Below are 13,704 nucleotides of genomic sequence, written 5' to 3'. Positions count from 1 at the left end.
TGTACAGCATTCTTGGGTATCATGAACTGAGGAGAAACTGATATTTTTAGCTTCCTCAAAAGTTGATCATAATCGAATTACTTAAACTTAGTTGCTCATACACAAACAGAATATCCAGACATTAAAATAGTATTGCATTGGTTATAGAAAATTCAAATGTTTAGATGAAGCATGCAAAACATCCTACAACGCATTCTGTTTGTGTTTCTAATACAAAAGAAAAGCAGAATAAAGGCAAGGATAGCGTGAGAACTGGACACCAGAGCTGGAGCTGGTGGGGAACCTTCAGTGGAAGTGCAGGTTGCGCAAAGGCTTGACCCTCACCCTGAAGCCTCTCTTCCTCCTGTCATGAGACACAATGTACGATAGTTCTGCATGAGGACACACGTGGTCTGTCACGAGACACGGTGTGCGAGGGTTCTGTGTGAGGACACACGTGGCCTGTCACGAGACACAGAGTGTGAGGGTTCTGTGTGAGGACACACGTGGTCTGTCACGAGACACGGTGTGCGAGAGTTCTGTGTGAGGACACACGTGGCCTGTCACGAGACACAGAGTGTGAGGGTTCTGTATGAGGACACACGTGGCCTGCCACGTGACACAGTGTGCAAGAGTTCTGCATGAAGACGCACACATGCTTTTATAGCCAGGTATATATTTCTGTTGAGCTGCCAGAACCACTTCACACTGATTTTGAAATATACGGATGTTGTTTGCTTTTACATCACAACGAGATCCAGTCAGCTGACTGTTAAGTACACCTCCCGTGTTCTCATTCCCACCTCACGCACACTTTGGCTCAGGGGTCACAGGCCCATTGCACCCAAAGGACAACTGAGTTCAGCAAGGTGAGGCCCCCAAGCCAGTACCACAGTGGAGAAACAGCACAGGGTCACCTCACACCACCAAAGAGAACGGTGAGCTGGTGCCCTGTGTCAGGCGTGAACAGAAGATGAATGATTACCCTCTCGGGGACCCTAACAGCTGGAGAAGTTCCCATCCTGCAATGATGCAAAGCTTTCTAGAGGGCAGTGTGTCAATATTTTGAGATTTTTTTTTTTTTCATTCAAGAGTGTAAGGATACCGGGCCAGCCCTTTACAAAAGTGCACATAAAAGGTTTCAGTTGAGATAAGAAATTCCTTTTCACGAAATCTTGAAAAAATTCCTGGCAAAACATCTATTTTTAAATCACTAAAAAAATCTCCACCAAATACAGATTATAATTATTATATTATGTGTGTGTGCACGCACGCACACATATACACACATGAATACATAACGCATACCATGGCCCTCAGCTCTGCCTGTATTAGAAACATGATGTGTTTGTGTGTGTGTGTGTGTGTGTGTGTGTACACATATAACACATGAATACATAACACATACCATGGTGCTCAGCTCTGCCTGTGTTATAAACATTTAAGAAATACCGATGTTCCACACAAGAACCAAGATATTCTTGTCTTACAAAAATACATATTCCATTTTATTTGTTTATTTGGTATGTGAGAAAGGGGGAGGGGAGAACAGAGAGGGAGGGAGTGAGAGCAAAAGCACGGGACACACGTGGCAGAGGTCAGTGTGTAGGAGCTGGGCTCTCCTTGCACGCTGAGGGACTCGGGGCGTCAGGCTGGGAGCAAGCGCCTTTAGCTCCCAGGCCATCTCAGCCGGTCAGGGTACCTGATTTGTGAGAGACCAGTGTGGGAACCCTTGCTTGCGCCTGTCAAGTTCCCCTAGGTATTTTTCATTGCGCAACATTTTTGAGTTACCAGAATCAGAACTTGGACCAGAATAGGGTGCAACCACAGCACACAGGACTGATAGAAATCAAGATGTCTTCGTGGGTGTGTTAGCTAGTGCTAACTTCTAGCTGGTCTCGTGGCTCTCATTTCAAGGGTGTGTGAAATGGGTGCCTTTGGCCACGCTGGAGATTTGGAATGACGTCTCGTTACACACTCAACCCATTTGCCCTTCCTCTCGAGGTTGGTTGTGAACCCTGCGTTCACACCCTCCTCTCTGGAGTATTCAGTGGTGTCTTTGCCTATGTATTCATTCTGACTCTTCCCCCAGTAGAGGTTCTCTGGAAAGTCCAGAAGAGGAAGCTTAGCAATTTCAAATGAGGAAATGTGATTTAATTTTACAGTTCAGTATACTCTGGGATCACGGTAACGCATTTTGATAAGGAAGTTACTGGCGTAAGTGAACCTGCTACAGAAAGTCTCAAACACACCAAGCGGCACTGTGACGTCTGAGGTGAGGAGAAACAGACTCCGGCCTCCCAAGCGGCCGTGTTCATCTGAGTCCATTCTCTCCAAAGCCGAGTGACGCACACCACCAGAAGATGATCGCCAAGTGTACGAATTTTAGTGCCATGAAACAAAAACTGAAATAATTCTGTCTTCCCGGTGTCAGTTCTTAGAGAGGGGAGTCATACAGTCATACCCCCACACCCGAAAAAGTGAGCCAGCTCCCAACATGCAGGTAAACGGCGGTGAAACGGGACTGTTCTTAGTCTGCACACAGCCCACCCGGGCCCTAGGCTCAGCATGACCGTTTTATAATCCCAAATCAGGAACACTGTGGTGTGCAGTACGTCACACTCCGAATAGAAAGAGAAGGAGCAAGTCTTGTGTGATCATCAGGAATCAATAAAAAGAGAACTGAGAGTCAGAAAAGGAGACCAGGGACACAGGAAGGAATGGTGACCAGGAAGGACAGGGGCAGGAGACCACTAAACAGCAAACAATGTGACTAAGGCCACCCTCCCATCCCCAGATCGCTCCGCGCGGGTTGGCAAACAAGAGGGAATAAAGAAAAACTGGCTTTCAAGTCTGTTGCCTCACACGTTCCATGCAAAGAGTACAGATTTAAAAAATCAATCTGGAGTGTCAAAGATTCAAGCCTAATCAAAGCAGGGGGAAGCCCAGGAAAAGTTACCCTGGTTCTGTCTAGAATTACACAGATGGTCCCGGACAACATTTCAACCCGCGCTTTTCTACAGCGGTGCCGAAGCAGTACAGAATATTTAGTTTAGTCAAGGCACCAACCAGAACGGCAAACTCAGGGACCTCCCCAGAGAAAGGCTAAATCAAGTTGTGTTCCTGTGAAACACCGTCTCCCAAGAAATGCTCAGCACTGTGGGGTTGCCCCTTAGGAGACAGAAGGAAGACAGTCCCAGGAGGAAAAGCCAAGCTTCCAGGCAGACCAGGTCGCTTCGAATGGCCCTGAAGCCTGGGCCGGGAGGGCGTGGAGCTTCACAAACTCCCCCATTGCCAGAGTGGTCTCCTGCTGAGTCAAACACAGTCCAGCTTTTATACCCTACCACAATGCCTCGCAGGATGCAGGCACCTGGAGAAGCTAGCTGGGGACAATCCCTGAAGGAGCTGACCATGCTCATAGTACCAAGGGAAGGAAGGCTCTTCTTCAAAAGGCCAGTCCACACCGTGAAATACTGTACCTGGTGAAAAAATAAAGATTTCCGTGTAGCCAGTCAGCCTGAATAAATCCTACAAAACCGAGACGAGATTAAAGCACAAAGAAAGCCTAGTATGCTTCTCATTTACTTGAAATGCAGATACAAACTGGCTTAAAGCTATCAATAAATGGAAATTGTTAAAATATAAATATTTGGATGGTGACCTCTGGGGACTGAGATGAAGACTCTCATGGGGGCGCATGTACCCCAGCCGCCAATGGCCATGCATTTATTCATTCTGTAGTTGGATCGTAGGCACATGGGCCTTTTTTTAAAAAAAAAAAAAAAAGATCACTATTTAGAGGTGGCATATGTTAAACTATTTTATGTGACTAATTTGGTTTTTGTGACTATTTCCTCATTTTGTTTCAGGAGAGACCATACTCCCAAAGTTCAACACAGATCCAAGAGTAGACACTTCAAGTCCTTGTTGGCTGCATTTCTATCCTACAGCCACCAAAGTTACCTGACTGGCATAGCCAAGCCCGCTGACTGTTTTGGTAAGAATAAGTCATGTTTCATGAGGATCACTTAGTGTAACTAAAAAGTTTTCAATTTATTGATGTAAAAATATTCACAGAGCCATTGAGATGCTCAGTTCCTCACAAGGTGGAAGAGAACCCCCTTCTGAAAGTTGTCCTCCAATGTCCGCATGTACGCTGTGACACACACACACACACACACGTATCGGAACACACATGTGCACACACACACATGCACACACACAATAAACAATAAATATGGATTACCTTGGAGGATATTAAGACTTCAGATTTTAAAAGTTCAAGTATGCAGGAAGCAGACACATGGTCATTGGCTGTGTGACTCCTAGTGAAGTCTTCAAAGTTGACACTTCAAAAAATAATTTGCATGTACATGCTTGGTAAAGGATACATTATAAATAAAGTCTAATTTCAGATTTTCCTGCGAAGGCTGAGGTGTGCATGTGTGCGTGCATGCATGTGCGTGTGTGCATGTGTTCGTGCGTGCGTGCATGCGTGTGTGTGTATATGTGTGTGTGTGATTTCACACAGGTTTGTGTGCCTGTGGAGGACAGAAGTTGAGGGCCGGTATCCTCCTCAGATGTTGAAGGGCGCTCTCAGGAGCCTGACTGGTTGGCCCACAAGCCTCAGGATTCTGCCATCTCTGTCTTAGCAGCCCTGCAAGCATCCATGTGCTCTCCACCTTTCTGTGAACGCTGGGGTTCAAGGTTGGGTCCCCATGTTCATGGTGCGAGCACCTCAACAACTGAGCCACCTCCCGGCCCCTAGGTTGGTTGGTTGGTTGGTTTATTTGAAGCTATCACTCAGTGGTGATTATCAAAAATAATAAGACGATGGGACACAAAGAACAGTGCTAAAAACAAAAACAAACAAACAGCAAAATACAATGCCAAAAAAAGCCCTAGATTTTTACTAAGACATCAACACACAGGTTTGTAATTCTTCACAGTGAGTGAGAGATGCAAGGAAGCCAAAAGCCAGCACACACACACACACACACACATACACACACACGACTCAAACATAAGACTGTGACATTTTTCACCCAGCTTCTAATGTGCAATCTCCTGCCACTTAGCAAAACCAAAGGAGGATCGATTTTTGTGGTGGGAAACAGACTTGGAGTTCCTTAAACTATTTCTAAAAGTTAGACTTTCAAAGACTTTAGCGAAGAAAGTGAAGTGGAAGCCACGCAGCCTTCGTAAAGCTATAAAGCTGTTGATTTATGACTAGCAGTCAACATGCGAAGACAAGGGGATCACGGATGCTCCGTGCACGGGAATCGCACAGGCATGACTTCCAGAGGGAAGAAACTGTGGATACGGGTAATTTGGTGCACCCCCGCCCCATTCACGACAGTCTACATGGTCTAAGGAAAACCAAAGACAGAAAGAGGCGAGCAAGTACAGCTGTTATACACAAGGTGAGACCCAGAGGTGCCGTTAAGCCCTGAGGATGCTTCCTTATTGACGGCCTTTAAAACGAAAGGGAAATTTAGGAACCCTCCTCTTTCAGGCAGATCCATTCTAGGAATGCACAACTGTCATTTTCCGCCCCCTCCCTCCCCGCCAGAAGAGACTAAGCATCAGGAACTAATCCCAGCTGACAGAGAGGCTAGGGTAGGAAACCAGGAAGCCGAGCATCCCTGTCTCACAGGGGCTCGCGGTGCAGGGGTGGGGTGGAGCGGGTGCCCTGTGTGTGCTTGGTGGCTCTTGCGCAAGCTGCTGTGCCTTTAGACCCCTGCAGACACTGAGTTCGCTGCGGACATCCTGAAAGGGCCTTCTGCCCTCTCACATCTGTAGGAACATGTCCCCTAAGCCACCAGAGTTGTTCCAGTTATACAGACTCTGTTCCACAGATACGCAGCAAATGTCTTTTTTAAAAGAAGGGGTTAAATCATTGAATTCCATTTCTTGCAAGCAGATTGGCTCTGGGAACGCTCAGCATCCTCGCTGGGGACAAGCGATGTAACTGTTAAGACACTTAAAAGGTCGTTTTTTGGCCACCACACCGGGTCAGCCTACACTTTGAAGCGCTCCTGGTCCTAGGTGAGCCCTGGGGACACGCGAGGGCGCGCCATCCCTCCGTCTCCCGCCTACCCTTCCCGGTGACGACCCCGGGTACCACTCGTCTCGGCGAGGCATCCCCAGGTGTCCCCGTCCCCATTCCCAGAGCCCCTGCTGGATGCCTGACACCTGCCCGCCCGCCCCCTCCGAGACGCGCGCCCCGCACCTGCGCCGCTTCCTTCGGCCGCTGCTGCCGCCTGGGCCCGCAGACTCGGGAGCACGTCCGCCCGCACGTCGAAGTGGGCGATCAGCCGCAGAGCCATGGCCCAGCAGCGCCGGCCCGGCGCACATTCCGGGCCCGGCTCTCACCTCCCGGTCCTGCAGCCGCCTCTCTCCTTCCTCCTCCTTCCCCGCAGCAGCTGCTTTCGGTTCTGGGCGGTCCAGCCCGGAGGATCCCAGCACCGCCCCTTCCAGGCCGCAGCCTGCACCGCCGCCGCCGCCGGGGAGTGAGACTGGACGCGGGGCACCAGGCCTCTCCCTTCCCTTGCTCTGGCGGGGGAGTTGTCGCCAGGCTCCGACAGGGAGGCTTAGCCCGCGGCTTCCTGGGTCACTGGAGGAGACTCAGGTTACCACGAAAGCGGCTGGCATCTTTGGCCTGTTTTCCTAGCTGGCTGTGGTGTTTTAGCTGTAGGGTTTAGGCAATAAACAGCAACAGCGAACATGTAAACTACGTGGTTCTGTGGATGAGGGTTAGCTTGCCTTCTGGCTTCTCTTTGTCTCTGCGTCCTGGCTTGAGGAAGCTGGGTTGCCTAGGTGTGGCCTCTGAAGAGATTTGTGAGCACTTTCATTCTTCCAGGGTTCCTTCCCAACCCAACTTATTCCTCTACGAATCATAATCTAGCATCTGGCTTGCTCTGCTAAGGAATGAACCGTTAGCAAACCTGGCCCTGTGGCATACCATCAACCCTGTACATCAATGCCTGGTTATTAATGACCATTGCTAAAGCTAAAATAGCCTACAGTGTCTCATGCTCATGCTTGAGAGACTGAGGCAGGAGAATAGCTTGGAGGTAATGGCCAGAGAGTGAGACTTGGTGTCAAAAACAAACATCTAACTAGCCTCGTATCTCAAGACAGAAGGCCAACTATTTACTCTCCTAGGAAGAACTGCCTATGCCTAGTCTTCACCCAACCCCCAGTCCTTTCTACCTCGACCTTGAACTCCCGACTGATCTGGTGCCCAGAATCCTGCCTAGAACAATTTCCAGGTCCTCCCAACCTTGCTCAACAGAGTCTCTTCATCACACTGCAGTCCACAGTGACCTTCCTGACCCTAGAGTGGTGTTGCTAACACATTCCATTGCCCCCGAGGTAGACTTCTGAGATTAAAATTCAATTTTGAGTCTTGAGATAGCTCTCCTGCCCCACCAATGGCTGAATGGGTTGTGGTAATAAAGCTAAATTATGCTTTTTTTTTTTTTACTTGTGTCTCAAAGTTGGAATTTCACAACTATGGGTACCAGAAATCCCTGAGGAACTGTCTTAGACTGCAGGGCATTTTTCTGGGTTGGAGCAGAACAAGGCTCGTGTTTTTCCACAAGCCTTGGAACCTAAGTCTTGCTGTGGTTTGAAAACTACTTGACAAGAGTAGAAGTCTCGATTTTCCTCTAGAGAATGTCTCCTCACAGGGAGGTAGTGGATAGAGACATTGTGTCCACAACTACTTACATATATTTGTAATTTGCATGAAGATTTAAGAGAAATCGAATGCCAGCATTGGCTGTGAATCAAGGGGAAGCCACTGGAGACATGAGGAGCGAAGTGGAGTCTGATAGCTTTGTTATACACACATGTCCTCACTTGCCTAAAATTTACTGTCTTCATGTTTGCAGCGTCTGTCCGGTCAGATGGGCTTTTTGTATGTGGAAGATAGTTCATTTCATAGAAATGTCCTATTTAAATGCTCCACTCCACTATCCTGACCAAGAGAAAAAAATTTAAATTAAGATTTTCTTGCTTGTATTAAAAACTCCTGAAAATAACTGAGTTTAAGAAAAGTAAAGAGACTGAGAAATAGTCAAGAAACAGAAAGATGTAGCCAAGCACCATAAAGCCACATGACCACCATGCCTGGATGCCCCTTAAGATGCTTCAGAAGCATCCTGGTGGTCCTTAGAATCAGAGGATGAGACAGGATAGGAAACACGAATATTTTATACTTCAGGCATTGATCATGGGTGTTGATTGTGGCCCAATTACTAGGAAGGGATCCAATGGCTTTCTGGCTCTACCACAGGAAACACATGTCTGGTACAATAAATCTAACCAACAATCCACAGATGAGGAGTTCATGAGCCCCAGGAATAGGGCCTACTAACTATTATTTTGCAAAGTGAAATAGTAGCAAACTTCTTTCTCAATTCACGCCTCTGCCCGTACTCTCTGGCCTCACTGAAGTCTTTGATGGTGACTAATGCAGAAACTCACAGCCCATCAAAGAGTGGAGAATAAGTGTCTGTGAGGTGTGCAGCTATAAATGAGACGTCTATAGCACGTCCTCTCTCCCCAAGGCTTGAGGACCGCTGAGGAAGAAGAGGTAGAAAGATGGTAGGCACCAGAGGTCAAGAGGACTGGACCGAAACAGTGCCCTCTGGATATGCATGACTGCCGTGCTCCACGGCAGCTCTGGCTGGCTGCACAGACCTTAAAAGATGAGCCAGCGTGGAGCATTCCCAGCAGGGAAGCTGGGGGGACATGGACTCTTGGCTGTTGATAGCTTCTAGAGAAGACACAGTCAGTTTTCTCTATGGGTGTAGGCCCTGATAGGACTAAAAGAACATTTCTTAAATAAATGCATGTGTGTTGAGTTAAATAAGCTTGAATAAGCTAAAAACAAAAAAAAACAAAAAAAACAAACTTCGCATTTGGGGAATTATGCCTTTGAAAGGATGGTCAAGAATTTTCTTCTTGAAAGTCATAGGAAACCTTTGAAAACATACATTCTAAATAGTGTGTGACAAACTTCCCCTGCACTGACTAGGAAATACCTAAGGTCTGTATCAAAGGCACAACAGGCCTTCACAGTAAGGTGGCTTGTTGTGTACACATTAAGAATACTGCTTTCTCAATGAAATTTACTCTTTTTTTTTTGAGACATTTTCTCTGTGTCCTTATCTGTCCTGGAACTCACTCTGTAGACCCGACTGGCCTCGAACTCACAAAGATCCACCTGTCTCTGCCTCCCAAGTGCTGGGATTAAAGGCGTGTTCCTCCATGCCCAGCTGCAATTTATTTTTTCTATAAATAGGAGATCTGTTCAAGAGATGAGTATTTACTGTGGTAGTCACTGCGACTTTCCAGAACCCATTTCCACCAGTCAGGAGGTAACAGTTCCTTTTGCCAGTGATTGAGATAGAGAATGGCACTCAGAGCTAAGTACCCAAGAAGTTAATAAAAACCAAAATTAACCGTAAATCAAACACAGGTTTTATTTCTCACCCCTCTGGGGGAGGGTAGTCCAAAGCTCAGAGGGCAGGTTCCTGCAGTCCCAGGGCCCGAGCTCCTTTTAGTTCTTGTTCCACTGGACTTTGACCACACACTTATCCCCACAGGTCAAGGTGATCGTGACAGTTCAACCACCATGCTTACATTCTGGAAATCAAAAGGAAGATGGAGGTTAAAAGGAAGCCTCCTAAAAGTTCTGTGCATTTGTAAACCGTTTTCACTTATATAATATGGTTTCCAGTTTTGTGTTTTTATGGAATTTCTGTGTGTGTATGTATGTGTATGTATGTATATGGCATTTCTCTGTGTGTGGATGTATGTGTATGTATGTGTATGGACTTTCTCTGTGTGTGGATGTATGTGGATGTATGTGTATGGAATTTCTCTCTGTGTGTATATATGTGTATGCATGTGTATGGAATTTCTCTGTGTGTGGATATATGTGTATGTATGTGTATGGACTTTCTCTGTGTGTGGATGTATGTGTATGTATGTGTATGGAATTTCTCTCTGTGTGTATATATGTGTATGCATGTGTATGGAATTTCTCTGTGTGTAGATGTATGTGTATGAATTTCTCTCTGTGTGTATATATGTGTATGCATGTGTATGGACTTTCTCTGTGTGTGGATGTATGTGTATGTATGTGTATGGAATTTCGCTGTGTGTGTATGTATGTGTATGGGCTTTCTCTGTGTGTGGATGTATGTGTCTCTGTGCTTTTTCTTTGAAGGGGAAGCCTAGCCAAAAACCTTGTTTTGTAAGGCGTGTCCCCCTTGGTCTAAAGGCATGTCCCCCTTGGTCTAAAGGCGTGTCCCTCTTAGGTGTGTCCCCCTTAGGCTAATATTGACTTATAAAATCTTGCGGGCCTGTGGCCCGCCTGCTCTTTGTTTTCCTGCGCTCCTTGCTGGAACCTTGGATCTGTAAGTTCCCTTTCCTTTCCTTTATTAAAACTGAATTATATATATTAAAGCTTGTCTGGTGAATCATAACTGCCGATCAACCACGCACCTTCATTTCTTTAGCTCCCTCCCCCATTTGTTTGTTTTGTCCTATTCTGGATTGCTTGTTTTTATCTTAATTAATTAATTTCATGTGCTTGCTTGTCTTCTAATGAGAGAGAGCAATAGAGGGTGTAGATTTAAGGAGATAAGGAGGTGGGGAGGATATGGGAGGAGTTTGGGAAGGGGAAACCATTATCGGAATATACCGTGTGAAAAAAAATCTTTTAAAAAAAGAGGTATTCATATTTCATCATTCCCCTTTAAGCAGCTGATCTGATTATTATTGAAAATAAATCATTTTCCAATCAACTAACTGTGTCGTACACAAGATTTCATCCTCCTCCTTCCGTTTCTACCCTTTATTCCCTCCCCCTTCTGGGTCTGAATGAGTCTCTCCTAAACCTACCAGGTCTGTGCAGGTGGATTGAGAGCAGGTGTGGGCCAATGTTCCGATGCCAGAGTTCAAAAAGGACGAAGAGACAATCTAGGCCAGGGTATTGTTGGGAGCAGTGAGCCCCCAGATCCTGAATTTCTTGTAAACAACTTGTTTTCCCCTGATCCGAGTGCCTACAGCTGCTCTGAGCACGAGCCCCTCAGGAGTTCCTGATGGCAGGAGAGTGGTTTCTGGTGGGTTTGGCTGGGGCGTGGCTATCTCTATATAATCTGCCCCTGAACACAATACAGGGGGCATTCTTGGGGCATTCTGGCATCAAGGATGACCTGTGTCTCTGTCTGTGTGTCTTTGTGTGTTTCAATCTCCAGCCCCTTGCCCGGTTCACAAACTGTATGGGGCATAGAGCTCTGACGGGCGCCGCAGGGTATGTTCCCCTGCTTGAGATGTCATATCAGAGGCTGTCTGAAGAGGATAAGGAGGGTGAGTGAGAGAGAGGAGTCCAGGATGGGAAATCAGATTCCAAGCCACTTAGGGAAAATATCTTAGAGAAGATGTAGCAGCTAACCTGGAAGACTGGCTGTCTCCCTGGGAGTGGATCTGTTGAGTACGTACACTAGGAATGACAGGAAGAGACCATCACACGATAAAACAGAAAATCAACAGTCAAACCAACCAGAACACCGGATAGTTTGATGAGGAAAAGGGTACCTAGCTTCCAAGACATTTCTTAGGTAGAATATACCACTGCATCAAGTGAACGCTATCAGCGCAGAACAGAGGATCGGTACAGGACAGTATCATTCTTTTTTTATATATTTATTATGTATACAGTATTCTGTCTCTGTGTGTGTCTGCAGGCCAGAAGATAGCACCAAACCTCATTACAGGTGGTTGTGAGCCACCATGTGGTTGCTGGGAATTGAACTCATGACCTTTAGAAGAGCAGGTAATGCTCTTAACCACCGAGCCATCTCTCCAGCCCGACAATATCATTCTTAATGTCATTATGAGGACACATCACGCAAGCCCAAATGAAGACATACCACCACATCTCCAGAAGTAGGAAGGTTGTGAAGGCTGTCCCAAACAAGGGGACACTAAAAAGCCATGACAAGAAACATTCCGGGCTGGAGAGATGGCTCAGCGGTTAAGAGCATTGCCTGCTCTTCCAAAGGTCCTGAGTTCAATTCCCAGCAACCACATGGTGGCTCACAACCATCTGAACTGAGATCTGATGCCCTCAGAATATTGTATACATAATAAATAAATAAATAAATATTAAAAAGAATCTATTCCTAAAGAGCTGTTTCTTTAAAAAAAAAAAAAAAAAAAAAAAAAGAAACATTCCACGCAGCCTTTCCTTGGGTCCTTAGCCTGTCAAATCCATTACTAGCCCAACCGAATAAATTCGAGGCTTTAGACCCTACCGATATATCAAAATCAATTTCCTGATTTTGATGTGGACGCAATAGCTAAGAAAATGTTCTTGTCAGTAAATAAATGCACACATGCTAAGGTATATGGGAGTAAGTGGACACCAGCCACCAGATTGATCTCATCATTCAGAGTGAATTTTTTTTTTCTGTAACTGTGATTATTTCAAAATGAAGACATTTTTAAGGCAAAAATTTTATCAGTGTAATTGTTGTTTCAGAAGGCCTGTAAAGCAGAGTTTTTCCTCACGGGAGGTTATCCCCTTCAGTTGATAGTCTGTGTTCTCCTACAGACTTTCAACAGTGATGTGTGTGGCTTGAATCAAAACACTGGAGAGACACAAGGATTTGAAACTGTATTGCATTTCCCCACTGCAAACTGCTAAAGAAAGCTGCATCCTCATTAACCTTGCTGGGTGAAGGTCATTCTCCAAAACTGGCTAAAAATATCACGTAGTCAAAAAACAGAAAGAAGCACAATGGAAACTTTTACCTTTTTTTTTTTTTTTTTTTTTTTTTTTTTAACTACCTTTTCTCCTGAACAGGAAACTTCCATTAATTAGCCTCAGGGGGGAAAAAATCTTAACACTAAACTTATCTTTTCCAAAACTTTCAATCGTATGACTTTATTTTCCAAGGAAGCTGATGACAATTACAGAGAGGTTTTCATTCAGAAGTATATGTTGACTTCATAATAATAAAGTGCGCCTTAAACAGCACTTAGACACATAAAAGAACTGTGTAACAGACATTAGAGAGTGTGAGGCAGATTTTCAATGTCCCGCTGCCATGTGCTCCGTACACAGATTTTTTTTTTCAAATTTCTGAACACGCAAGAGAATATCTAAAGTAATTCATTAAATTCTTGGCAGCCAAGTCCCAGCCCTGGTTTCCCTGAAAGCTGCCTTTGCTAGAGCTGAGGTCTCCCAGTGGGTTGCCTCCACAGAGGGCTATTGTGGACACTGCCTCTCTCTGCAGGAACCCAGCTAGCTACCCAGGGTCTGGAACAGAAAACTGAGTAAGTAAAATGCCCATCTCCAGAGAAACGTGTGCTCTTTTGAATGCCTTAGGAAAAGACATTCGATTGGAATTAAATTGTCCCACGCGATGCCCCAGCTCAGGGGAATCTGGTGCCCTTGCTGCAGGCTGTGAGCTGGGGAGTGAGGGTAAAGACGGGCTGCCTGAATCACACGTCTCTGCTCTAGGAAAGACTTGACAGTAGAAATCTGTGGTGACGATCGTAAAGGAAAGACATATCTCTTTGAGAAGAACATCACACCTTCTGAGTGGTTTCACCTGAGCGTGCTTCGGAGTTTGCTCCCAGCGGCTGCGCGTCCTTCCGCCTGACTTTGCTAGTTAGGGCCAGGACGTGTTTCCTGACTCC

At 46.0% G+C, this 13,704-nt stretch overlaps 1 protein-coding gene across 1 annotated transcript in view; it reads right to left on the bottom strand.

The window, feature by feature from the left end:
• The window catches only part of LOC119803878 (gamma-secretase activating protein), an 82,948-nt gene extending 75,878 nt beyond the window's left edge, over window positions 1-7,070 (bottom strand). The window contains exon 1 of the mRNA XM_038315329.2: window positions 6,212-7,070. Within this exon, the coding sequence (XP_038171257.1) occupies window positions 6,212-6,308 (97 nt within the window). The 5' untranslated portion in view covers window positions 6,309-7,070. The remainder of the gene's footprint in view (window positions 1-6,211) is intronic.
• Between the last annotated feature and the right edge of the window lie 6,634 nt (window positions 7,071-13,704).

This window comes from Arvicola amphibius, chromosome 18 (genome assembly GCF_903992535.2).
Source record: "Arvicola amphibius chromosome 18, mArvAmp1.2, whole genome shotgun sequence".
NCBI lineage: Eukaryota > Metazoa > Chordata > Mammalia > Rodentia > Cricetidae > Arvicola > Arvicola amphibius.
The sequence above is the reverse complement of the archived record's forward strand: the minus strand, read 5'-3'. Positions and strand labels throughout refer to the sequence as shown.